This window comes from Cygnus olor, chromosome 18 (assembly GCF_009769625.2).
Source record: "Cygnus olor isolate bCygOlo1 chromosome 18, bCygOlo1.pri.v2, whole genome shotgun sequence".
NCBI classification, from domain to species: Eukaryota; Metazoa; Chordata; class Aves; order Anseriformes; family Anatidae; genus Cygnus; species Cygnus olor.
In genome coordinates this window covers 12,723,488-12,748,833 of record NC_049186.1, presented here as the reverse complement: position 1 = coordinate 12,748,833, position 25,346 = coordinate 12,723,488, and the positions used below count along the sequence as shown (strand labels likewise).

The following is a 25,346-nucleotide window of genomic DNA, read 5'->3' as shown; positions in this document are numbered from 1 at the left end:
GAGGGGCCGCCCAGCTCGCCTGGCCCGCAGCCCCGCTCCCGCCCCCGCGCCCGCTGCCAGCGCTGCCCGGCACCCCCGGGGCTCCGGGCGGCCGCGGCGCCTGTCTGCGGAGCCGGCCGCGGCCTGCGGGGAGCCGCGGCGAGGCCGAGCGGCCAGGGCCCTTGTCCCCCCCGGCCGGGAGCCCCGGGGCCGGTCCCCGGGGGTGTCCTCGTCGCCTCGGCACGCCTCGGGCCTGGCAGGCGGCGGTGCCGGCGCCCCGGGGGAGGGCAGCGCCCGGGCCGGCGGGGGGCTGCGAGCCCGGCGGAGAGCAGGACCGAGCCCCCTCCCGCCCGGCCCCCCGAGGCAGGCTTCCCGTTTTCGTTTGGGTACTGTCAGTTTGGACCCCGAAAACAAAACAGGCTTTGTCCGTGGGTTTTATTTTAAATAGTTTAATTTGCCCTGGAGGAGCTGCCGCCGCTGCCGCTGCCAGTCAGGAATAAACAGCAGAGGAGCAGTTCTGGGAAGTGAGGCTGCGGTGAACCAGCTGGGCTGAAATGCAAACGAGCTCTGGAGCCCTGCCTGGGGCGGGCGCGGTGAAACACGAGGCGGGGAGGGGCGGGGAGGCTCCGATCCGGCCCGAGCCCCGCGACGGCGCCTCCCCGGTGCGGGACGGGGCGGGGGCGGCCCCGAGCCCCCTGCCCAGCCGGGGGGGGCTCTCCCGGGGCCCCTCCTCGCCCGGCCGGGCCCGGGGCAGCCGCGGGGCGAGGGGGGCGGTGGCGGGGGGAGACGCTCCCCGCGCGGCCCCGGGCCCGGGGGGACCCTGCCGGGACCGGGGGGGGGGGGGGGGGGCAGCCACAAGGCCCCGTGCGCCGCGGGGGGGAACCGGGCACGGCTCCGGGGCGTGCGGCCGCTGCCCGTAGGGATCACGCAGCCTGCGGGCTACGGGGCCGGGGCCGGGGCCGAGGGGGGAGAACGGGGGGTACGGGGGGGGCCCGGGCCGCCCGCCGAGCCCCGCGGCTGGGGGCAACCGGCACGGCGCGGGCGCCTCGGAAGCGGAAGCGCGTCCCGGGCGCGTCGCCATGGCAGCGGGCGGAAGCGGAAGGCGCGCGGGGCTGATGGCGGCGGCGGCGGGGGGCGCGGCGCTGTGGCGGCGGCTGTCGGCCTGGCTGCCGCGGGGCCGCCTGGGCCTGGCCGCGCTGCTCGGCCGCCTCTCCGACCGCCTGTCCCGCGGCCGCGACCGCCGCGCCCGCAGGTAAGGAGCCCGGCCCGCGGGGGTCGGTTCCCGTTACCGTCGCTCCGGGCCGCGCCCGGGCCCGATCGCGGCTGCTGGGCCGCGAAGCCCCGCGCGTCTGTGCGTGACGTGACCGCCCGGTCCGAGCCGCAGCCGTGAGCGGCCCCCCCCGGAGCCGACCTCCCCCGGCCTCCCCGTGCCTCCCGGGCACCGAACGGGGCTTGGGGGGAGCACCGGGCGCGGGGGAGGCCCTGCCCTGCCCTGCCCTGCCCTGCCCTGCCCGCTGCCAGCCCTTCGCGTGCCGAGCCGAGCCGCGGGAGCGTCCGACCGCGGGCAGCGGCCGCTCCCGGTCCTGCCGCCGCCGCGCTCCCCCCGCAGCCCCGCGCCGCGTTCCTGACAGCGCCCTGGGTCGTGCCGTCGCTGCCCTCGGGAGCGGGGCAGCAAAGAGTAAACTCATGGTAAAGCCAAGCCGTTGACACGCGGAGGTGGCCGTATTTCTGCGGAACCGCGTCCTGGGCTCAGAACTGATCAAACGGAAGGCTTTGAAGGCGTCCTAAATAAAGAGGGGTCTTTGGCATCCTTGGGCATCGCTCTTACTGCTCGTGGTGAGAGAGCAGCGGGAGGGCTCTGTTTTGTTTCAGCGAGGGCAGCCTGGTACAACCGTCTCCGTGAGTTAAACGTGTTTTTGTGAGGCGGGCACCTCTGGTGTCACAGCACACCTCGACTCCTTTTTCCTGCGGGTAGCAGACGTGCGGCGGTCACGCTCGCTGTTGTCCCAGGGCTCTGTGTTTGCCCGACGTCTGCTGCTTCCCCTTGGTAAGCCAAGGAGGTAGTTTTCAAACTTCTCTTTTGGTTTCGTCGGTGTTTCTTAGCGTACAAATTACTGAACTGAGCCCTGGAAAGACGCGACTGAATTCAAAGGCGAACGCTGCGTGGATCCCCCTGCGGTGACTTAGTGTGGGTGAAAGGACAGCGCCGGATCCTGCAGTTTCACTTCACCTCTGGTTCTGCAGATGAGGTTTTACAGAGAATAAGAGTGTTTCAGCTCCATCATGAGTTTGTACCAAAACCACAGCTTTTAAAAATAGAACATGCAGAAAAAATCCCTCGTTTATATTTAGGGTCAGCTTCTTATGTAGAAAAGATCTGAGGTGGTTCCTTTTAGTTCTGTTTTCTCTTTCCGGTTAACGCGATGATGTGGAATCCGCGGGAAGGGTTTCCCCCCCGCCACCGGTTTCTGTTTCTCTGAAAGCTTTCTTTGTTGAAGTATGGAATTTTGATGATTTCTTCATAATATTACACGGTTTCTATTGTCGTGTACTGCTGAAGGATTGTGTTATACTTAGGTAGGTGCTTGAGCTTTTTGCAGTCACTCGTGGGTAGAAGTTGCAGCTTTGGTGAATGGTTGCTGTGCCGTTGTGGCTGCTGGCTGGAGCGAAATACTGATTTCCGTGATAACTGGAGGAGTCTTGGGTGTGCAACAGTAAATAAGTTCGAACAGTTCTGTCTTGGATTAAGAGCTCAAACAGAGTAGATATCTCGAAAGCACAGAGGGAGTTTGATTGGTGGGTATCAGTACACGCACAGAATTAATCTGCCGGCTGTAAGCAAGCAGTGCTGGTGAGGCACATCGGTGTTGCTCCTTCAGCAGCGCTGGGGAAGGCGATCCCGAGGAGCCCACGAGCCGAGTGTTGGCCTGGTGGAGCGAGGGCGTGGGTGAGCCTGCACTTCTCGTCGTCCTCGCCAGGAAAGGGCTTGGAATCCTGGTTTAGGAAGGTGGGTTCTCGGCCGCCACGGTGCCTTCTGCGAGTGCAGTTGGCCAGCTTTGGCCAGTGGAGGAATAAGGAAAATAGCTATTTTTTCTTGCTGATTAATTATTGTCATATAATGCCATTAAAAAGTTGCTACCGTTACCTCAGTGGGAATAATCGTAGAGAACATAATTTGTAGTCTGCAGGGCGAGGCTATAGTCCTGAGTTTGTTACTGCTCTGTGAGCTGTGTGCTTTATTGTTTTTACAGAGAGCGTGTGGGGACGCTAATCTGAATTCAGGCACCTCGGGCGTCCTCGCTGCGTTCGCCACGATAAAGTGCTGGTGGGTCCCTGGGCCCGTACGTGGCCGGTGCCTTGAGACATGGGCTGAGCAAGGTCCCAGTCAAGTTCTGTAAAAATGGACTTGTGTGGGCTTAAAAACCAGCATTTCTTGTATTCCTTTTCTGCTTTGAAAAAAGAAATTTTTTTTTTCCTCCATCTCCTACGGGAATTTCTGTTGTTAACGGCTGAACTTAGTAATCTGTAAAACTTACGGGTGTCCAGTCTGAGCCTGGTCCCCACGATCTGTTGAAAGACACCATCCCAGGAATTCTTGCACAAACTGACTCAGACTTTTGTTGCAATGAACAGTCAGTGACAAACTAGTGGATTTTCCAGGAAACACAACTACAAAGTGTCTGGCTTCTGCGTAAGGGTACTCGGAAACCTTGTGAAGATCCAGTGTTTTATCGTGAAGCAGTTGGGTGAAATCATCTTCCTGGAATCTGTGGTCATTTGGGCTTTGGATTATGGTAAAACCTAAAAGTTCCTCCTAACAAATTCTGGTAAAGGTCGTTATCAAGTTTCCCCTTGGTTTGTGGTGGTGGCAGAATGCGCCGGGGTGGGCCGCAGGCTGGTGGTTGCCTCCTGGCCCCGCGGGACCTGGCGTTCCTCCGGGACGAGGCGGCCGCCCCCGTGCTGGCCCGATCGAAGCCGGACTCTTGCAAGGAGGTTTTGCAGTCCCAGATACTTTCTGTCGGGTTTGGGGAGGCAGTTCGGTCGCTTGCTCTTCGATTCCTGGACCTCATGGGAGTTGTTGCTGCTAATTGTGCTGAAATGTGGTTTGTCATGTGGCAGGCTCCTACCAGGGGTTATTGTACGACGCGATGATCTTGCATGCATGCTAAGCCTCCAGAGAAGGAAAAACACCATTTCCTTCTTACCGCCCCCTAAGCAGGACTCTTAGCAGTAAGTTGGTTTCTTCAAGTGACTTCAAGAAGAAATTTCAGAACAAACTTCGTTGCTTTGAAGAACGAGCTTCCTGCTGGCGCCCCTACTTCCCTGTTACTTTGAAGTCTGTGGAAGAAGTGGTGACCTTCCTTTAGTGCTGGGGCAGCGTGCAAGCGGCACAGCTGAGGAGGGCTACCTCGTGCTTCTCCGCCGTGCTTCTCAGAGCGCGCCCCAGGACCCCTTGCCTTGTAGCCCTCGAGACGCGCTGCCCTGTGAGCCGTGTTCTGGTGCTGTGGCTTCGCTGCTTTTGCTAGGACTGCGTTCAGGCACTTCGCATGTTCAGGATCTTCTTTTGGACAAGTCTGAGGGCTTGAGGCTTGTTTGTTTGTTTCATTAAGGAACTTTTAGAGTAGTGTGATCTGTTTTAAAACATCTTTACTTGAAATAGCAACAAGTAATCCTTAGCCCAGCTGAGAGCCAAGCTAGAAATAGAAGTGGCTGTTGACCGTGGCAAAACCGCCGCATGTGTGATTGCGGGATGGCTGGTAGCCACAGCAGCACCACCAGACTCCTGATCTGTGGGTGTCTGGAAGAGCTGGCAGCTCAGCCTCGTGAGCTTCTAGCCCCTGCTCTCTCCTGTTTCCCCGTTCTGGTGAATAAGCTGTTTCCCCCTACCTCCCCTGCCAGTTAGGGGCAGGAGCCGATGATGTTAAGATCTGGTCCGTCACCTTTTGCGTACGTTTTCTATCCTAGATTTGGTTTTGATGAATCTACTGCAAGTATGGGAAGGGCACTGTTTCTCGTGTGAACCCTTCTGATGCATTGGCCCTGCTTGTGGCTCTTCCTTTACCTCCTTGGAGGCTGTTTGTGGGAAGCAAAGGCTCTGTCACACAGAATTCCTCCACCTCTCTTTTCACAGATCGTCATGGCTTCTCCTAGCCCCGCTGCTCACCCCTCCTGTCCCGGTGGTCACCGCCCCGCCGTGTTCCCTGTGTCCGGAAGGAGCACACAGGTTCCAGTGGATCCGGAACCTGGTGCCAGAGTTTGGGATCTCCAGCTCTCACGTCAGGGTGCTTTCGTCCCCGGCTGAATTCTATGAACTCTTGAAGGTCAGTTGCGGGTTCCGAGCACGAACGGTTTTTGGGAACTGCCGTGGTTACGGGCAGTCACAGGCAAGTTGGTGGGAAGGGGCACCTGCAGGTTATTAATGCAGCCTTCTGCTTGAAACACGATTGTTGTCAACACTAGATCAGGCCGGCCAGGCTTTGTCTAGCTGAGTCTTGAAAACCATCGAGGGCAGAGGTTCCACCCCTCAGTAACCAGTTCCAGTGTCGGGCCGTCTTAGTCATTTAAATTTTTTTTTTTGGTGTCCAACCTGAACTTCCCAAAGCACTGTTTGTGGCTGCTATATAGATAAAAAATATTTATATGACTATAACTACAAAGAAAAATTTGCCTCTGTTGTCTTTGTAACTGCTCTTCAAGTCGTCGTAAGCTGCTGTTAGGTGACTCCTCGCCTTCTCTTTGCAACACTAGACAAGCACAGCTCCCTCAGTCCCTCCCAAAGGTCTCTGCTCGTTACCGTGCGAGTCCTGTAACGCTGCATCTCGCAGGTAAGTAGCAGGACTGAGGGGAGAATTCCAGCTCAATTGCTCGAGTCTTTTCACAGCGTGTATTTAAAGCAAGTTCAAGTAACTGAAGCATGATTTAGGTGGCCACAGTAAGCTGTTGGAGAGCAAGGCTTGGGTGGGCCCTGAAGGCAGCATGAGAGTCAGCAGCAGCTTCTACCCTGTGCAGCATCAGCAGTGAGCAGAAGTGGAAAGAGGAGAGCTCTGTTAGCAAAGGTCTCCTTTCACCCCCAGGTGGAACAAGCGAGTGCTCGGTACAAAGCCTGGATGTGGGTGGCTGGGCAGGCTGGGACACCACTCACTGCCAGCTAAAGCATCGTCGCGTAGGAGTCTGTGGATCTTGAGGAAGGCGTTAACTTGTTCAGAAGCAAAACTTTGAAAACTTTAGGGTCGCGGAATAACGCAACAAGCAACTTGAGGTTGGGAAAGACCTCTGGAGGTCTAATCCCTCCCACAGAACAGGAACAGCTTTGAATTTAGATCCAGCTAGGTTCTGGCTAGTTCACAGGGCGGGATACGGAGAACTAAAGCAGTTGCAGAATGAAAACTGGGATTGCCAGTGTGATAGTGATACATTCCAAAGCTTGCGGCTGGGGCTGTGTAACTGCTCTTGTGTTTAATAGTTTTAAGTGCAGGAATGCGTTCCTCAGCTTTCCAAAAAGCATTTCAGTTTTTGGATGCAGCAGTGATGCTGATCTTGCTCTGGAAAGACCCGTGTGGTGTACGTCTTTGCTGTCAGTGTGTTATTATTTCCGTGGTTACAAGACAAGGCAGACAATGTCATGATTTGGCAAAGTGCTTCTCCTCAGGGGGAACTACAGCTTTACCGTGGTTTAAATTGTTAGCTCCTAGTGATCACAGCGATCGAGGATGAACCTGAATTTATTTTCTGCTCCTCTCAGGTGCAGATAAAAACAGCCAAGCAGCGAGTGGTGATGGCTTCGCTATACCTGGGAACAGGGCTCCTCGAACAGGAGCTGGTGAGTGTGGAAATGGATTGGGAAGGGGTGGAAGTGAATGCAGAAAGAAAATGCCTAGCCTTGCAAAAACGTTTACATACTTTTTCTCCTCTCCTTGAGAGCTTTCTCAGGGTTCCTGGCTGTATTTGTGTCCTTGTACTTGGGATGGAGAAGGGAGGTGTACGCAGTTTGTTCTAAGCCTAGTGCAGAGCCATGTAACCAGTGAATGTTTTCACGGGGTAATGAGCCTGGATGTTTCAGACTGCTAGAGGTTACTGGCATAGTGTTCAAAGGGTATTTGAAGAACTGTGGGATCATGAGTGATTTTTTTCCTTGCCATTTTTCTTGAGCACGATTAAAGTTGTATGCATGTAATGTTGTGTTTTATCCCGCAATGCAGAATACTGATGCATTGCTAGCTCTTTGCATTTAAGACAGAGGTCAGTTTTGCTTCATGTTGTTTACCTTTTCTGTTTCCTGTCCTTCCCTCTAGAAACAAAAGCATTCCCTAAGTCCTTTAGGGAGAAGTCTGACCTTGGCCAAATTCTTACATTTGAAATCAGATTCCGTAGCAGGGTAAAGGTGGACGGAGTCCTGAACAGCGTTTTGTGCCTGGCTTTGTCTGGGCTTGCACACAGGGTTTGAGTTTGCATGTGACAAACAGCCTCATGGTTAAGGAATAAAACTGCCTCTGTATCGTTTGTGAACTCCTACCAAGGTTTTCCTTTGGTAAAACAAATCTGCAGTTTGGGAATGACGTTGGAACTTTTTCTGCTAAAATTAATTGCTGTTCAGAGGCCTGAATGTATGCATGTGGAATTGATGCCCTTTCCTATGTTGCTCTAGGCTGATAGAGTAGGTTGCCAGTCTGACAGATGCAAAGTCTAAACTAGCAGTGTTTTGCATGACTAGGAAAGACTTACAGTAGGGTATGGAAACTTTCGTGACCACTGACCTCCTGGTTTCTGAACACTTTCCTTATAAAGCTTCGTTTGCTTTCTGTAATGAGTAGTGCAATCTCTCTCTGCAGGTGGATTGCTTAGAAGAAACACTGGAGAAATCATTGCAAGCAAAAGAATCACCAGACCTCAGAGTTTCCATTCTTCTTGACTACACCAGGGGGTCTCGAGGTAGGTATTATGATACTCTGCTTTCTTCAAAGGCTTGTTTTATAGCTGGGCTGGACGTGCTGTCATTTTTAAGAGAGAGGCTGCCTTGGCTGATTGGGCCTGCAGGCTGAAATCCCATGCGTTTCAAAACCTGTCCTCTTGTATACCAGTAACTACGTATTCCCAGAAAATCTTCAAGAGGAGCAGCTTTTTTTTAAGAAAATAGGTGCCAGAAAATCACTGGGCCAGACTGTGCTCTGTGCAACTTGTTCTTTCTTGCTCGTTCAGTTCACTTGTCAGTACATTTGCCCTTATCTATCATGCTCTTTTTTATTTTCATTTTTAAAGGATAGTGGGGGAATTGTTGGAAGTAGCAGCACACTTAACCTTTTGTGGTGACTCCTTGTAGCATGTGTTATTAGCGTTGGGTGTGGGACAGTGTCAGTCCTGCCCAGTAATCATTTGCAAGGCCCATTCATCAACAAACATACAGTTCTGGATATTGATTTTGATATTGACATAAGCGTCAATGAAAGTGATTTTAAAAAAACAAAAGAAAAAGAAAAAGTTCAGCACCTGCAGATGAGGCAGGTGCTCATTCTGTAAGCAGCTCCTAGCTGAGGAGTAGTGCTATGTCATGATGTATTCCCTGCATGGTGTGACCCCGTGTGTGTGTAACTCCCGTGTCTCCCAGGCAGGAAGAACTCTCGAACAATGCTAATTCCGTTGCTGCAGCGATTCCCCGAACGAGTCCGTGTTTCCCTCTTCCACACCCCAAACCTGCGTGGACTTCTCAGGCTCCTGATTCCGGAGCGTTTTAATGAGACCATTGGACTGCAGCACATCAAGGTCTATCTCTTTGATGATAATGTGATCCTGAGCGGGTGAGTCCTTTCCTCTCCAGGCCTTTCTATGATTCATTTAGCTGAGGTTTTGATGCAAGGTATGCATACCACCAGTATTGTCTGAACTTCATTATTTGCCTCTGTTTTTTCTGTAATGATCATAGCAATGCTCTTCTGATACGGAAGAGCAACCATAGGTCTGTCACATGAGATTCTCATAAGAAAGACAGCCTTTCTCAAAAAACAAAACAAAACAAAACAATCTTCAAGATTCAAAAGGAAATGGCCAGTTTGTGCTTTAGTCTTGTTACATGTGGAGTGTGATCTGCAACTTAAGCTGGGGCATTGAGGATCACATGCGTATGCTCTGTTCTGGAACTCAGCTCTCCTTTTTCTCTCCTAGTGCAAACCTGAGTGATTTGTACTTCACCAATCGTCAGGACCGCTATGTTCTCCTGCAGGACTCTCCTGAGATTGCAGACTTCTTCACGGAGCTAGTGGATGCAATTGGAGATGTGTCTCTGCAATTACAGCAGGATGATACAGTCCAGATGATGGAGGGGATGGTACACCCCTACCAAGGTAGGAGGGAGTCTTCCTGTCTGGTTGGATGATAAGATCCAGAGGAGAGGAGTGACAGCCAGTATTTTATCTAAGGAGGATGTGAACTCTCTCTATTTGTGAACTGTTGAGTGTCTGAGCACTGTTCACGGACTGTGGGGGATCCCATTTCTGTGCCATCCATTATCAAAAACAAGGTTGCTAGAGTTGCACCTGAATCTATCAGGGTGTTCGTAGCACAGTTCCTAGCTGTCTTTAAAACACCAGTTTCTCAGACATAGAGAAGAAAGTTGTTTGGTCTTTGTGTCAAAAAACTCCTTTTTGTTCTGATATTGATGTCCTGTCATTAGCTTTTCCTGCTACATAATAGGTGGTGCATAGCTCTGAACTATTAGGTCTTAAATGCGATCTGTCCTGGTTTTGCTGCAGGAGACAAGGTGGCTTACTGTGAGACAGCAAATCGAAGAGTCATGGAAGTGATCAACTCTGCCAGGACACGACAAGAACTCCTTCACGCAAAGACTTTCCACAGCAGCCAGCAAAGCAACTCCGCGTTACCCCAGCAAGGCTCTCAAGCGTCTGGGGGTCTGAAACCAGAACCTGACACCTGGATTTATCCCTTAATCCAAATGAAACCTTTTGGGATTCAAATAGACGAGATGGTCACAGAGACGCTGCTGACAGAGGCTGAACGGGACGCCAGGATATACCTCACCACTGGCTACTTCAACCTGACGCAGGCTTACATGGACCTCATTCTGGGCACTAGGGCAGAGTATCGGATTCTTCTGGCCTCGCCAGAGGTGAATGGCTTTTTTGGTGCCAAAGGGGTGGCAGGCGCCATCCCTGCTGCCTATGTTTACATAGAACACCAGTTTTACAGCGAGGTCTGCTACCTTCACCAAGAGGAGAGGGTCCAGCTGCAGGAGTACTCTAGGGCTGGGTGGACTTTCCATGCCAAAGGTAAGATGCCCATTTCCCAAGGGGACTCATTCAGAAAGCATGTGAGCCTTTCCATATACTTGGAGTGTGCGACTAGCGAGGGGCTGGCTGGGCGCTGAGTCTAGATTTAACCTCCAGATTACTCATCCAAGGCTCGAACGCTTTGCTTGCACAAACCTGAGTGTTTGGATCACTCAGGAGACAACTATGCAAAGTCGTGTCTTGCCTCTGGATTTCCAGTTTAAATATAGTCCCAGGGGCTGTACAACAGTTGTCCTCACGGCAACAGTAAGATACTGTCTTGATGCACAACGTGATGTGAAACAAAAGGAGGCATCTCTATGGATATTTATGGTCGCAGAAGCGGCTGTGATTCAGTTTCTTGTATCCCTGTTGACAGTTTCAGCAAAAAGAAGCGCTGACTGTGTCAGGGACCCCAGTGCCATGGGAGTGCGCTGGCGGTGGCTCCCCAGTGGTCCTGGATGCCGGGTTCTCGTGGCAGCAGGTCTTTGTGGGGATGACCCAGGTGTGACGGGATTTGTACCAGCTCCCGCTTACAGCATGTGGGAAAGTGCAGCGTAGTAAGTGTGCTTCTGTGCCTTCTGAGAGCTGGGGGCAGCTGGAGGGGAAGTAACTGAGAAACGAATATCGTTTAACAAATGCAGTTAATTTAAAAATAAAAAAAAATCTGCCATCATAGTCTTCTGTGGAGGACCCCACTTTCTTTCTTGCTTGACAGAAAGGGCATAACACTCGCAAGCCACCTTGACCAGAGCGTGAATATTTTCCCTTGACTGGTTGTTGCTGGTTCTCTCTAAATTTTCCTTTCAGAAAATCCAGACGCTGACCCTCCTCTTCTACTGTGACACTGTAGCAAACACTTGACTACTCAGTAGTAGATTTTACGAATGCAAATAGTTTGGGAAGTCTGCTGAAGCAGGGATATCTTCTTAGGAAGTCTGGCGCGTGTGACTTTACCAGTGTCTAGCTTCTTACGGTCGTCCCGTTCCGAGGCACGCCAGTGCAGCACCTCACAAAATGACTCGGAGTCGCGGTTGAGCGCGGCCCTCAGCTCAGCTGAGACATCTGTGCCGCGTGCCGCAGCGCCTTTGTTACCCTAATCTTCGGCAGGCAGAGCTCCGCTGCTGTGTGTCACTTCCTGCGATGGCTCACGGTCCCCCAGGACAGCTCGGTTCCTGTAAGCGGTACCAATCTGGCACTCATTAACATGCAAGTTTCCACAGCCGGCTCGGCAGCGTGCTGAGGGGCATTCTCATTGTTTGCAGCCTGCGTCTGATGGGAACGGTGGAAGGATGCATCCCCGGAGCCAGCGCAGGCCTGTTCCAGGGGCCATGGCCAGTAGTTCATCTGGGTTTGTTTGTTCGAGGAGATTAGCTGTTAGCGATTGTGGGAATGCCTCTATCTGCCCTGCTTCCTGCAGCGCTGTTCGGAAGAAGGTTCAGAGGTGGCAGGGAGAGAAAGCTGCTGATTCGGCCTTCTCTTGTCTAAAGAAAATAAACGAGTGTTACTGGGCTGCCTATATATAGAAACTACAAATCTTCCCGACGAGTGCCGTGCCTCGACAGCAGTGACACCGGCACCTCGGGTGCCCTAAAACCCCTATCGCGGTCCGGGGGCTCCGCTGAGGAGGTGCCTGCCTGGCTGGGAAGTCGTGTGTGATCTGCCTTCCAGGAAGCACGTGCTCAAGGGCTCTGTGGTTTGCAGGTTCCTCCTCTTGCCGGGCACTGCTGGCTCCGAGTGGGACTTTGTGGTTTGGCATAGATTGAGCACGGGCTGCTTCTCCAGGCTACCAGAGTGCACCACCTGCCTGGCAGCCAGCCCCTGCTTGGCCGGGCTGTGCCCCGTCGGGGGGAGCGACGCGAGGCTCGGGGGCTTAGCAGGAGGGGCAGGCTCGGGTGCTGCCGCCTCGTGCCTGTTCCCGCTGTGGAGCGCAGGAAGGGGCAGCTTGGAGCTCCCTGCTCTGGCCCGCTCTGCCCTTCGGCCCGCGTTCGATTCCGTTTCCTTCTGCAGGAGTCATGCAGCGTGTGAAAGAGGACGGGGCAGAAGGGGGAAACGGGGCGAACCTGGGGACAGAGGAGAGGCACCTGGAGCTTGGCTGCTGGGAGAGAGTACGTCTGCAGCGGCACAGGGTGCCTGTTGCTGCCGCCTCCTCGGGCTGAGGCGAAGGCCACCCTCCAGTCAGCCTCCTGTGGGAGGAACATCTGGCTGATGCGCACCTAATGCGGTCCTGCTGCGACTGGTGTTCTGCAAACCCCTCCAACTCCTCCCGAAGCCTTTTGTATCCCCAAGCGCAGCTTCCTGCACCACGCGCTCCTGTGGGGTTGTGACTGGCCTGAGGTCTGTTGGGTGCGAGTGCAGCTCCAGCAGCCCAGCTCAGAGCAGCGCGTGGCTGCCGTGCGCGTGTGGGTAGGAAATGCAAACCTTGGCAATGGGAGAAGCTTTCCTGGGTGTGACGCCATGAAATGGACCCGCAGAAGCGTGGACCCGCCGGTCTCCAGCAGCGCTTCTGGGTGCGGTGCTGCAGGTGAGGCAGGCCTGTCCCTTGGGATTAGGGTCCCTTCCACGAAAGCGTCAGGTGACAGAGTGCAGGGCAGGTGGCTGTTTGCTCCGAGATAAACCTGCATTACTGCTATTGAGCGGCGGCTGGGAAACGGCTCTTCCTCTTTCTGGAAAGGTGAGTCACTGTTTGAGCAGATCCTGCCAGGTGGCCATAAAGCTAGAGACGCAGGAAGGGCTTTAGGGCTGCCGCAGGGCCGCTTAGGAAGAGCGTGGCAGCGCGCTGCTCGTGGCTGCTGCCCAGCGCGCCTCTGGCCGGCCGTGGGGAGCCTGCTGCTGCCGCCGGGCTCGGGCACCGGGCGGCCGCTGCAGCCGCTGCCTTTGGTGGCAGAGACGGCCGAAAACCTGTGCCGTCTGGTGACCCCGGCCTCCTCGCCTGCTGGGCTCTGCGACCCTCTGTGGCTGGGGGGTGGCCGGGGGGTGGCCAGGGGACGCGGCGGCAGCTCAGGGCCGTGAGGCGCAACTGAAAGCGGCCGCGGAGCTGCCGAGTGCGTGACGTGGGGGCGGGGAGGAGGTTACAGGAACCAGCGGTGAATCGGCAGCTTCTTACTCAAGGCGTTCTTGGAACTGCTCTGGGGTTGAGTTAGGAAACCTGCTTCTATTTTAAGGACTAGGTGGTTTTTTGGCTACGGTTTCTTTGTTGTAGTCCTTGTGTGACTTGCAGTAGGGATAGGGCGTCTGTCAGGGACCTGCCGGGGGCTTTGCTGAGCGCCCGTGCGCTCCAGGGGAGAGCAAATGCTCCCTGCGTCTGTTTGTGGGCAGAGAGTGGCTGCGGAGCTGGCCCTTGGCAGCAGCTGTGGCTCCCCCGTGGCACCCCCAGCTGCTCTTTGCCGCCACGCTCAGCTCTGTGCTTGACAAACCGTCCCGGGTTGTCTCGCGCTTGCCTTTGTACTGGTAAAGCTGTGTGTAAACTGCAGGGGTGGGTGGACCTGGGAGTCTTCATCCTGGCAAGAACCGAATTCATCTTCTGGTTGCTCCTCAGGAAGTGAGTGGGTGTAATAATTCGCACTTCTCTTACTAGTGTTTATTTCATGCGAATTCACCTGTCGGAGCGGGGAGATGCCTCTTCACACCGCTGTCTTGTGAGGTCTCGGGAAAGGGGTTACTCACTGTGCAACTGCTCTGCTTCCAGTTCTGAACTGACTGCTTCAGTGCCGGCGTGTCTGCGTGGTGCTCTGGCGCGTGATGCTGGCTTTCCTTTCCCTGCTGCAGAGAACTGACAAGTTGTTTGCCTTATTTCAGTGTTTCGGAGATGTCGTGGTGCAAAACGACCTCTGACTTAATGACGGTGACTCATTCTGAATTATTTTTGGGGCCCCCCTTGCAGTGCATTTATGTTCTCAAGGATGGGTCCCTGGGGTGGCACCGAGGGTGCCGCAGCCCCCTGTAAAGGGCACGCAAGGTTGGGCAATGCGAGCCGTGCAGGTGTCCCCCAGGGTTCGCACTAAGCTCTACAAGAGCTAGCTCTGCACACTTGACCGGCTACAAGGAAGCGTGTTTTTGACAACTCGCTTCGTGTCGCGGTCATTTATAGTTACTGTAAATCTAACATCTTTAATTCATTTCTTCTAAGTGAAGCAATTGTTTGAGGCTACCCCAGTCATTTCCTTTGTCTGCCACACTTCCTTTCTTCTCCTGTTTTTCCTGCAGGCCTCTGGCTGTACCTGGCAGGAAGCAACCTTCCCTGCCTAACGCTGATTGGCTCTCCGAATTTTGGGTATCGATCGGTTCATCGTGATTTGGAAGCTCAGGTTGCGATAGTGACAGAAAATAAAGCTTTGCAGCAGCAACTCCATCAGGTAAGTGGCTGTTCAGGGGGAGGTAACGTGCATGCTGTGCTTCTTGGTCACGGAGGGAATGCTGATGACGCAGTTGCAGTAAAAACCTACAGCCACAATAATTCAAACCCTTCTTGAGCATAGGAAGTCTCAAGGAGCTGTCAGTTAAGTGACTATTGATGAGATGCCTGCTACAAGTGCCTGTTTCTGGGAAGTGGAGGCCATAAATGGGCAAGAACATGTGTCCCCAGTGAACTCGAGTATCAGAGCGCTCAGGCGCTGGATGCTGAGACACGGCATTCGGGGAGGATCACGCAGCACGTTCTTGGGCCTTATCCCCCAATATTTGGGCATTGCCAAGGTAGCACCGTGCTCTGGGGTGATGAGGTCAGGCCCGTCTTCACCACCAGTCTCGCACCTGTGGAGGACTTTGCTTCTCAGGCATTTGGGAAATCCTTTGCAGGAACATAAATGCCAAGCAGTTAGCTTTTGGGTGGCTGCCCACAGGCTATGGAGGTGAACAAGGGCAGGGGATCTTAGTGTAGTTTCTGCAGTAAGAGCTTTTCTGGGCTGGTTGTGCTGCCCCTGAAGTTATGTGCTGCAGCTCCCCGTGTTGACACAAGCATTTTTCAGTGGTTTAACGTTCAGTGCGCCAGGTTCTTCTGTTTTCATTAGGCAGCTTAGACTGTTAAGCACTCTTCTCTAACCACTGTCAGTCTTGACTCTGAATCTTCTGCTGGAGCTGACATTGTCCCACACAATTCCTCATGTAGTACTCTGCTACAAAGCGTATTGGCTTTTGTTGCCTTTGTGTGTGACTTAAGGATCCGAAAAATGTATTGTAATAAGCTGAGTCTTGGCATAAGAAGGCACAGTTGTCTTCAAGATCAATGGGAATTGCCCTATTGCATCAGGGCTCTTCCACAGAATGAGTCAGAGTATATCTAATCAAAAACAATTCTATTACTGGAAGAGTTGCCTGAATATTTCAATTCATATCTTGCCTCTACTTGTTTCTAATGGAAGGAGAGAATCAATGAAAATATGACAAAGGAATTTTTCTCAAACAGTGCTGCAGTGATCTAATTTAAAGGGCTTTAAATGATTCCCGTTTGCTGGAAGCTGATTTTGAGATTGGCTGTCTGTTTACTGTTCTGTGACCATTGTTTAGAAGACTTAATTTTATGCCAAGGTGATAAAGCCTCTAATGGAGTGTTGTGTTTCTTTCTCTGTGCAAATTATAACTCTATTCAGCACCCTAGCTGAAGTGACATTTCAGCTATATGAACAAACTGAATACTTAGCTTTTCCAGTGGCTGGTTTGCAAGGAATCCTGACATGTAAAAAAGTGTGTTCTGGGCTTTTCTATTAGACATTTCTTTTTTGAGCGTTTAAGCTTTCAGTCTTCTTAATAATAACCTTCTAAATAATAACTGAGCTTTTAATATTGCAGCTGATGTGCACTAGCTGCTTCTGAATACTTAACTTGTATGTGCCATGAAATCACTTTGGCTATGTAGCATTCAGTTTGAAATCTCACCAAGGATTTTTAAAATGGGGAAAAATTGAGTGCTCTGGGTATCTCACTGAATGAACTGAGTATTTTGTTAAAGTCTCTGAATTTCAGTTCATATAACTGGTCTCATTTCCAGTGATCGGATTACCTCACTGTATCAGATGGCCATGGCACAGAATCTTCATTGCAGGGTTGACCATAGCATTTTGAGCATTTTGGGTTTCTAAAATTAAACTGATTTGGCACACAAATGTCTTATGTCTGTTACTGGTTCATCTTTCTGGTGCTCCTTTCCAATGCTTAGGTCCTGCTTCTGTGTTCCACTCTGAATTTTAACAGCACGGTGTTCTTTCTGTTGTTTGTGACAGTTTAACTAGTCAAAAAAAAAGAAAAAAGATTAAGAACAGATTTACAGGAGCTGGTCTGCTCTTGTTTGCCTGCAAATCTAGAAACCTAACTACCTTTGATAAGAAAACCACTTCTACCTTTGATCAAGCAGCTGCTTTCACGTGCAACTCGAGCATGTATCATCATCATGATGGTTCATTTCCTTCTTCAGCAGTATTGTGTACACACTGAAGAAGCCTAAGTGTTTCTGGTAATTTAGTTGAAATCATGACTGCATATTCATTTGAAAACACAGAGCTTGAGCCGTGTCTAGAAAGAGCTGCGTAAGCCAGTCTCTTGAGATTATGATAGAGTTTCCTTTTCTGGCAATTACAGCAAGGGATTTAGGATTCTTCTGAAACTGAAGGTTAGCTCTCTTGCAACTGTGGGGCACAAAAAGGCAAAGTGTTCTCCCTTTGCTCTTGGTAGAGTTTAAATTGCTAATTCTCGATGGTCAGTTACTTGGCTCGATGATAGTCATCAAAAGGTGGAGTAATGTGGCAGACGGGTTTGAAGGACAGATCCTGTGCTAACTCCTTGGTGGTTTGGTTGCTCTGTGAGTTGTACTGCATGGAATGAGACTCCTGTGTTCAGGCTTGTGGGAGAAATGATGCATCCTTTTGGCAGGATCCATGGCCAGTTTTACCTGAGAACTGCCTTTTCTTAAAGGTCATTATATTAAAATTGAACATTTAGAATTTACTGGGATGGTGTTTCTTTCCCTGTACAGGAGCAAGAGCAGCTTTACCTCTGCTCAGGCGTAGTCTCATCATCAACATTTGAGCAGCCAAATCGGTATGTGAAGCTGTGGGTGAAGCTAGTAACGCCTCTGATCAAGAACTTCTTTTGAAAGAAGAAAAGTTGCTGCTTTGGGTGAGTTTTCTGCCGTTCTTATGGGGAATTTATATGATACTGACTGTGGTTTATTAGTGCAGTAGACTTTTACATGTGGAAGAAATGGATGATGGAAATACACAGATGTGGAAAAAAAAATCATGCGTCTCTTTTCTCCTGAGTTACTCATCACTTTGACTAGAATCACCTACTAAAATTGCTGGAAGCTTTGTGCAGCTGTATTTTAGAACCAGTTGTTCAGATGTTTAACGGGATGGAAGGTGATGTTTAATGGGTGATCAAACAAATAGCTGTGAAGAGAGAGCTCTGAGAAGGAAAGGAGTCTAGGTGGTTGCAAGCCATTGTTCCATTTGGCTTGCTTCAGTGCCCTGGCTCTCAAGCAGCACTTTATCAAAAACCACCACTTGAAAACCGGTATCTGTCATAAGAAACTCTACGGGTTGTAAGAGTAGTCTCCACTTGATAGCAGTTACAGCACTATTTTTATTGATACTTTGCTAAAATAGTGTTGGTACGATCAAATTCATAGTTACACAACTTTGTTAGTATTATTTTTTGGCAAGTAAAAGCATCTGCTTTTTTCCATGGTCATTCAGTTTTAGATCTGCAAGAGCAGAGCAACAGCAGCAAGGATCCACTTGGCAGCTTTTTCTTTTGTCTTTAGGTTAAAGGTCCAGACATAGGTGGGACCTCGCATCCGTGTCTTATAGACAGGACATTCATAGACGTTCTTGGTGTCCATGCGGTCCACAGGGATGGCTCTGATGAAGATGACTGGCATCATCGGCGTCAACTCCTTCAGCCGAGCATCTGTGATAACCCCAGACGGGATGTCCCATCGAGCGCCTGCAATATTACAAAATCATTGTGGTACCAGCTACTCAAAGGCCTTTTCACTTAGAGGTGGCTGCTTTCGTGACTGTTAATGGGTGGGAAGGAATTTTTCTAGCAGCACAGTTCAGGGATAAAGTGTGCAGGTTGGGTAACTGTGGCTTAGTAGTCGTTAGGGCTAACGTTATCATCTCGCTGTGACTCGTGAATGCATTTTGCCTTGCTGTGTGTGGGATGTCTAAATAAGTCGTGCCCCCACTCATCCCTTCAGCACAGGTTTGCATGGAAGGTGCATAGCTGAAGGTAGAACTTGGCCATGGTGGGGAACTACCATAAGCAGTCTGGTGTGCTCTGTGCCCTTGTTTAAGTTGACCCTTTTGGTGCTCAGCTAATACTACCATCTCATTCCCTCTCATTTTTTTAACAGTATTTTAGGTTCTGAGTTTCCTGATTTGTCTTATTCACACATTATATAGCAGGGTAATATATTTGTTCACTAGAAACGTGTAGCTTCAAACAACCCAGTCCTCAGGTTCATACTATGCAGTCTGCATTTCCAGAAAAAAAATTCTGGTTTGTGAAACTCTGCTCGTAAACTGGATGGGTGCTGCCCTCAGCTGGCGTGTGTCTGACACTAGCACGGATAAAGGCTCCGCTGCTTGGAGCTTTTGCAAAAGCTGTACAAATAAAAATTTAGTAAGTTATAGAGTATTAACGCCTGCTCTGTTTGCAGTAATTTTTTAGGCTGACCTGGGATTTCTCTGTGCCTGAAACACCTCATAAAGGATGCAGTCTTTTACCTTCCATGAATAATCCATGTACATAGGAGCCTTCTCTGGGTGGAGCTGTTATATCCTCACGGTTTTTCTTGGTCACTTCCACTGAAAGGCACATCTTGTCCAGTGGCCATTCATTTTTTCTGGCCATGGACTGCATGATAGCAGTGAGGAAAGACTGGGGATTGAAGAATCCTGCCAGCCACACTGTCGCAGGCAGCACAAAGTCCGTTGTCCAGACTTCTAGTTCCTGGAAAATAAAACAGCAAAGTCCTTTAGAGTGAAGCATGGCCTTTGGACAGTGGAGTACTGCTTTGACGTAACAAAGATGTGCCTAATGCACAAGCTTCGGGTAACGGGTGGACTAGGATGGAGTGGTCTTCGATGAGTAAATATCAGATTGCACTGCAGCAATTAAACTTCAGCTGTTAATTTGGGTTGCAGTAGATACTGCTGCTATTTCTTTTTAACAAGGCCACGCTTTAAATACATGGTTTTATTAAACATTTTTTCTTCTGGGACTTAAAAAGTTACTACTGGGATATTTAATGTTCTTTTAAAGCAGCGATATATGCTAATGGTGGGCCTTTTCAAACTTCTGCTCTCATTCTTGGGGTAACAGTCCATTTCAGATACTTCAAACTGCTTAAATTAATACTGAAAAATAAAACAGTTAACCACTGCGTACGCTGATGGAAGTGATTCCTGGTCTTCTGTGCTATCTGCTTGGTCCACAAGATTTAACATTCAAAAGAAATCTGCTCACCCTGATCCGAAGGAGCAAGTCTGCATACCACGCTCCTAAGCTAAGAAGAGAGGGGTAGGCGTAACGCGTCCACGATTCGGGCACGTTGTCGTAGAAGAGAGCGGTTGCCAGCTCTTCCATATCTGATGTAATCGTTAGTTCTCCCTTTAAAAAAGAGAAAAGTCTGGGCAGTTTTATCTGGAAAAAGCAAGACTGATGGAAGTATTTGATTTCAAACCCAGTGCAAAGCACAGGGCTGGTACTGCTGGACTGTACCTCACGTGATGGGATGTGTAAGAGCGTGAGCAATGGTAGCCAGGTGGTTTGTACAAGTCAGGGTTTGAAACAAGCAACAGCCATTTGCAAATCACGAGAAATTATTTGGGAGGGAGAGGTACGTCTTAGCCAGCTACCTAAATGCATACCTTTAGTCCTAGATCTAATTCTTTCAGAGAGCGCCTGATTTCGTGGGTCAAGATGTTCATCCTTTCACATTCCTGGAAGGCAACCACCACGTACGGTGTCTTGTCCTCCACTTTAGCCATGATCTCCATCATGTTGAATGGCTCTGGCAGCTTCTCAATGATCTCGTCTAGCACTGACTTCACCTGGAAAGAACAGACCATAAAACTCCTCTTATCTAGGGAAAAAAATGCTGCAAGTTTTTTCTTTTTCTGCCTTTGTGCTTTCCTATGCTTCCTCCTTTGTTAGTAATTCTCTATATTTTTAGTAACTACTCTTGAATCTTAAAAAGCTGCAGCTCCGTGTTAATAGCTCGGAAGATAAGATCTCAAGCTAAGATGACTGAAATTCAACTGTAAAATCCAAGGAGTCAGAAGGAAGACTAAAAAAAATGAAAAATTCTGTATTTTTAGTAGTTGTCATCATGAAAGGAAGTTACTAAGCATGCTCTAGCTGCTGAGGATGCTGTGCGTGAGCCACACTTCGCCTTTGGCACGTCTCTACCTGTCAGAGTAACCTTTCTGAACACTGCTGCCTCTTGTAACTGCACCCTGTGTTCATGCTGAGTAAACACACGCAAACTGGTGGGCAGCGTTTCTACCCTCTGGGTTTCACAGAGGTGCTGGAAGAGCGCAGCTAATGGCCCTGAGGGTGACCGTGGCACCACGCTGTGTGCCCTGGCTTCAGGCCCCTGGCTGCGGTGGCAGTGCTGCAACTCAGCAGCTGTAGAGGGGCGAGGTGCTTGCTTCAATTACATTGCCAGTACCAAATGGAAGGGAGAGCATGGACGCACAAAGCCAGTGCAAACACACTCAAATAAAACCTCCTTGGAGGAGCATCCAGCTCGTGAGCGCTGAGCTGGCAGCCCCCCCTGTGCCAGGCTGACAGCGTGCAGCCTGCTGCTGTGCTGGCATTGCACCTCTGCGCTCTCCTGCACTGGCAGGGATCGGTTGTCCCTGCCGCTTGCATTCTCGGGGTGGCTGTGCGGGGGCCTGTCTCTGCCCTCCCCAGCCAGCCCCCTCATGGCCTCTGCAGCCCCCGTGTTTGCTGTAAAGAAGCAGAAGCTTCACTTGCCTTTTCCTCCCGGGAGACACCGGCACCTCCTCCAGCATCCGATTCTTTGGGCTGCATTTCTAAAACTGTCCGAAAAAGCCTCTCCGAAGTGACGGTCAGGAAGCCGATCTCTGCGTTGGGGTGAAGGCCGTACAAGTAGGGGCTCTCTGGGGGCAGGTTGTCATCGATGTACTCGTGGTAGCCCTGAGCACGAGGCAGTTACTGATGTCACTTCAGCGGCTACTTACATATGAGCAGAGTTTCACTTCAGCCTTGAAAGTGCATCATTGTTTTTCTGCTGATGGTGCTTCACAGCTAGTTGGCGTTGCTTATTTAAGATGATTTTCCACTTGTCTTAAATAAGTCTTTTCCTTACCACACCAGCCACAAGAATCATTTTTCCAGTGATTCTGCCTGTTTCCACTGGATTGAAAAGGCACTTTTTTTCCTACACTCCCTCTCTTGGTTTGCACAAGGGAACTGTGACTAGCATGCCTTAATCCAGAGCAGTGGTTTTCCACAGCAAATTGTAATGCTAATTACCACAGCCTATGATGAGAGAGGTCTATCTTACCTTGTAATCCAAGCTGGGAGGGATCAAAAATCCTGGAGCTAAGTACAGTTCCCCGTCCAGCATCTCTGCACTGATGTATTCACTCAGGTAAGTCCGACACAGCCGGCGGTCCCAGTCGTCTGTGATGTGCCCACCGTACATAATTTCACCAAAGAGGTACCGGAGATCATCCCACGGTACCTACAAGGAGATAGATGCTCCCAAGGAGCTTCCTGTTGCCTGTGGGGCTCCAAGAAGCCCCTTGCAGGACGTGAGGGTGGCTGCATGCATCGCTGTAGAGCCACACGAGCTCTCAGTTTGACCCATGGATGTGGCAGTGCCCCAGGTCCTGCAGAAGCAAAATGGAACAGGACACGGGACTGTGGCCATGGAGGCGTCTTGTGCTCGCCCACAGATTGCCCCGTCCCCGTCTGGGCTCGGCCACGGCGCTCCTGCACCCTGCCCTCTGGCTTTACTCGGGTCAGCAGTGCGCGCGGCTGAAGGGCATGGCTGGGCAGGGCTCCGCTCAGCGTGGGAAGCCCAAGCCTGCTCCTTGCACCGCCGTTCTTGGGGCATGCTTTGTGTTCTGGGTAGAAAGGCGTGTTTAAAAAAAACCAACACAACAACCAAGCCAGGGGCCCGAGCCAGTGTGTGCTCTGCTCCCAACGCGTGCTCAATGCGTGCGTGCCACAGCCCTGCTGCACAGTTCCCACAAGAGGAGGCGTTTGTGCAGCAAACCAGTGCTTTGTTCCTTCCCCTGAGGTGTGGTTGCTTTGTAAGGACCTTACCTTTGGGCTGGCCTCCAGGTAATTGTACAGGACGTTAATCGATATGGTCAGGTCACCGTTATTGAAGGGGTAAGACCTGTTCCAGCCCTGAGCACCAAACTTGCGCCGCTCTGCCACCACAGCGTGGAAGTAGCAGAGTGCAAACAGGATGCATTTGAACTCAATCTCTTTGCTGCACATCTCTAATGTGTCCTGCAGTGGAAGAAATGAGAGTGGGTTTGCAAGTGAAAAAGCGAATATCACCATCAGCCCTCTGTCTGTTGAAGAAAATTTACAGGTGATGGCAAAGCAGAACTGAAGAGAGTATATCTAAAAAGAAAAGAAAAAAAACAATACATAAACTTATCTTTTAAAGGCTTGCTGACTAGTTAATTATTGCGCTTGATTGTTCATTAAAGAAATGAGGAATTTATACACACAGACATGCTCAGGCTCACACCCCCGGCATGCTTGGCTGGCTGGTTGGGGCAGCGCGGTGCCGCCCGGCTCTGGGGCAAGCCAGCAGCCTTCCCAGCGCCCACCCAGCCCCGGCAGCCCCGGGGGCTCCAGCTCTCCCCGACGCCCGTGTGAAGGTGCCTGGGTCTGGCTCCTGGCACAGCACCGATGGGGGCTTGGCACCGGGGCTGCACGGCCGGGACCGGGGGAGCCGGCAGCAGTGGGGGGGCAGCACGGGGGGAGCAGGGTGCAGGTACCTGGGAGAAGAGGTCGAGGGCTTTGTGCAGGTTGGCGTACATGCCAGTGGGCGGCTCGTTGGTGATTTTGATGGCGTTCTCCAGCAGGCCCTGCGGGATGATGTGTGTCTCGGCGCTGGGGGCCGGCTCGGCACTCATGAACACCCGGTAGTCTGCGTGGCTGCCCATGCCGTGCCGCTCCACCCGCTTCTCCAGCGTGCCCAGCCAGCGTGCCACCAGGTGGATGTTCTGCAACACAGAGCCCTGCTGTACGGTGTGCTCTGAAACTCAGCCTCGGGAATCGCTGCTGTGCAGGGAGCAGCTGCAGCGCGATGTGGTGCTGCTCGGGCTGGGGATGCCACAGCAACCCAGGCAGCGCTGCTGCTGCAGTGTGGGGAGCGCTGAGAAACCAGCATGCGGGGCTCCCCACGCCAGGCCGGCAGTGCTGCGGGCCTCTGCACACTCAGCTGGGCTGCGTTTGGGACCCCAGCTCCCGGGGCATTGCGGTGCCATGGGGCCGGGCAGCCCCCACCCACCTGCAGGATGACCCAGTGCCCCTGCTCGGCCGCCACCTCCAGCGCGCGTTCTGCCACCACCTCCTGGCCCTGCCCCAGCGAGACGTTGTGGATCCTCCCATTGTCGATGGTGAAGTTCAGCTTCCTGCCTGGGGAGGGGAGACAGCCACAATGCATATTTTGTTAGGAAGATGGGGCTGTGCAGCTCCTGCCATTAAACGAGCACCAAACCAAAGCCTTTGTGAACTGGTGCTGGCTGAGGAACCAACTTACCCAGGGCTTCCACGTCCTTCAGAGGGTCGACGCCAGGGGAGAGAATGAAAAACACGGGTGTGGAGGGGCTGCTCTCCTCGTATGACTTGGAGAACTCAACACTTCTTCCTTCCACAAACTTGCTGCCCATCTTCTCTTCCACAAAGTTCCTACAGAAAGGCAAAGCCCCACATGTGAGCCGGGAACAAATGCGCTTGCTGGAGACACGGCCTCTCGCTGGGGAGGAGCTGAGCTGCACAAGCTGGGCGGGTTTTGGGCACCTGACGGCGTAGGTCATCCTGTCCGGCCGCATGCACCGCAGCATGCACAGCTTCTGCAGGGCCGTTTTGTTCTTCCACTCCTTCGGGAACACCTCCTTCTCGGGCACCTCAGACTCGACAAATTTTTTCCATCGCTTTGCTGAGCCCTCGATGTCACTATCCAAGTTCTTGAACTCATCCATTTCCGAGAGGGCCTGCAGGTCCGGCAGAGGAAGATGGGACCCTCGCTGGGCGCTGCTCCACCCGGCTCGGGGGTCACCGCACCACCGGGCGCGTGGTGCCACAGACGGGTCCTGGCAGCTGTGAGAGCGGCCCGGTGCTGGGCACGGCTGTTTCAGGGTGAGGAGGGGAATGGCCCCCCCCCCCCCCCCAGGTGTGCAGGGTGCCAGTGGAACGGGGGTGCTGAATGTGGGGGCATGTCTGGGACATCCCTTCATGGGACAAGAAGCAGGCCACACGGGGGGGACGCAGCTACTGATGATGGCCCAAACTGCAGCAAAACACAACTTGACCGTAAACATTGTTTTGCTGTTGAGAGCGATCTTTTGTCCATTTTCCCTTACGCCCTCCCCTAGCATGAGCAGGAAAGGCAGGGCACAGCGAGTGCAGTGGGAGGTGCTGCCTCTGGAGCCTGTCAGGCAGCGGCTGGACTCAGCACCCATTCTCAGCACCGCTGCCCCTGCTCCTTCCCGCTGTCTCGTGGGGCCAGGAGGAGCCACCTCTCACCACCTGCAGCTGGTGTTGGCTCTGCGCTCCCTCCCTGGGTGCCACGGCTCAGCCCGAACCCGCTGCCACACCGCGCTTGGGACTGCACCAGCACCGATGGTGAACTCAGGACCCACCTTGATGCCTCCCCACCCCTGGGACTGCAGGAAGTCCACAGGGGACGCAATGCCGGCCTTGAAAGGGAAGCGCAAGAGGAAGTCTAGCTCCAGCGGGCTCACTTCTTTCTTGATGGCCAGGATCTGGTGAGAAGGGAGAGCGTTGTTGTGGCTGCTGCACAGTAGCCTGCAGCCCTGCGGCACAGCATGCACTGGGCAAGAAGCTCCTGAGCCTCCAGTGGCAGCACAG

At 52.3% G+C, this 25,346-nt stretch overlaps 2 protein-coding genes across 4 annotated transcripts in view; one reads left to right on the top strand and one right to left on the bottom strand.

Moving 5' to 3' along the window:
- The first annotated feature begins 1,043 nt into the window (after nucleotides 1-1,043).
- Nucleotides 1,044-19,639, top strand: PGS1 (phosphatidylglycerophosphate synthase 1). 2 transcript variants are annotated; one of them, XM_040530695.1, is made up of 10 exons: nucleotides 1,044-1,231; nucleotides 5,111-5,300; nucleotides 6,722-6,799; nucleotides 7,809-7,908; nucleotides 8,582-8,771; nucleotides 9,136-9,314; nucleotides 9,723-10,256; nucleotides 14,463-14,611; nucleotides 17,224-17,366; nucleotides 18,102-19,639. In XM_040530695.1, the coding sequence occupies exons 1-9, from the start codon at nucleotides 1,059-1,061 to the stop codon at nucleotides 17,341-17,343; spliced, it is 1,713 nt and encodes a 570-aa protein (XP_040386629.1). In that variant the 5' UTR covers nucleotides 1,044-1,058; the 3' UTR covers nucleotides 17,344-17,366; nucleotides 18,102-19,639. The 2 variants fall into 2 exon arrangements, with proteins under 2 accessions (XP_040386629.1, XP_040386628.1); XM_040530694.1 differs by having other exon boundaries at nucleotides 18,013-19,639.
- Nucleotides 17,808-25,346, bottom strand: part of DNAH17 (dynein axonemal heavy chain 17) — a 37,606-nt gene continuing 30,067 nt past the window's right edge. Inside the window, exons 70-81 of one of the 2 annotated variants that reach the window (XM_040530693.1) lie at nucleotides 25,118-25,240; nucleotides 24,276-24,469; nucleotides 24,016-24,164; nucleotides 23,764-23,891; nucleotides 23,249-23,476; nucleotides 22,557-22,748; nucleotides 21,790-21,969; nucleotides 21,237-21,419; nucleotides 20,126-20,308; nucleotides 19,722-19,865; nucleotides 18,980-19,205; nucleotides 17,808-18,194 (exon numbers count right to left, since the gene is read on the bottom strand). In XM_040530693.1, the coding sequence (XP_040386627.1) occupies nucleotides 17,947-18,194; nucleotides 18,980-19,205; nucleotides 19,722-19,865; nucleotides 20,126-20,308; nucleotides 21,237-21,419; nucleotides 21,790-21,969; nucleotides 22,557-22,748; nucleotides 23,249-23,476; nucleotides 23,764-23,891; nucleotides 24,016-24,164; nucleotides 24,276-24,469; nucleotides 25,118-25,240 (2,178 nt within the window). In that variant the 3' untranslated portion in view covers nucleotides 17,808-17,946. Of the gene's footprint in view, nucleotides 18,195-18,979; nucleotides 19,206-19,721; nucleotides 19,866-20,125; nucleotides 20,309-21,236; nucleotides 21,420-21,789; nucleotides 21,970-22,556; nucleotides 22,749-23,248; nucleotides 23,477-23,763; nucleotides 23,892-24,015; nucleotides 24,165-24,275; nucleotides 24,470-25,117; nucleotides 25,241-25,346 lie in introns of those variants that run through there. The other variant, XR_005813614.1, reaches the window with a different exon arrangement.

Excerpts from the sequence above, each read along its gene's own strand:
- PGS1 (XM_040530695.1), top strand. The coding sequence starts at position 1,059 with ATGGCAGCGGGCGGAAGCGGAAGGCGCGCGGGGCTGATGGCGGCGGCG. Across the intron at positions 1,232-5,110 it reads CGCGACCGCCGCGCCCGCAG|ATCGTCATGGCTTCTCCTAG; the intron begins GTAAGGAGCCCG and ends CTCTTTTCACAG. Across the intron at positions 14,612-17,223 it reads TGCAGCAGCAACTCCATCAG|GAGCAAGAGCAGCTTTACCT; the intron begins GTAAGTGGCTGT and ends TTCCCTGTACAG.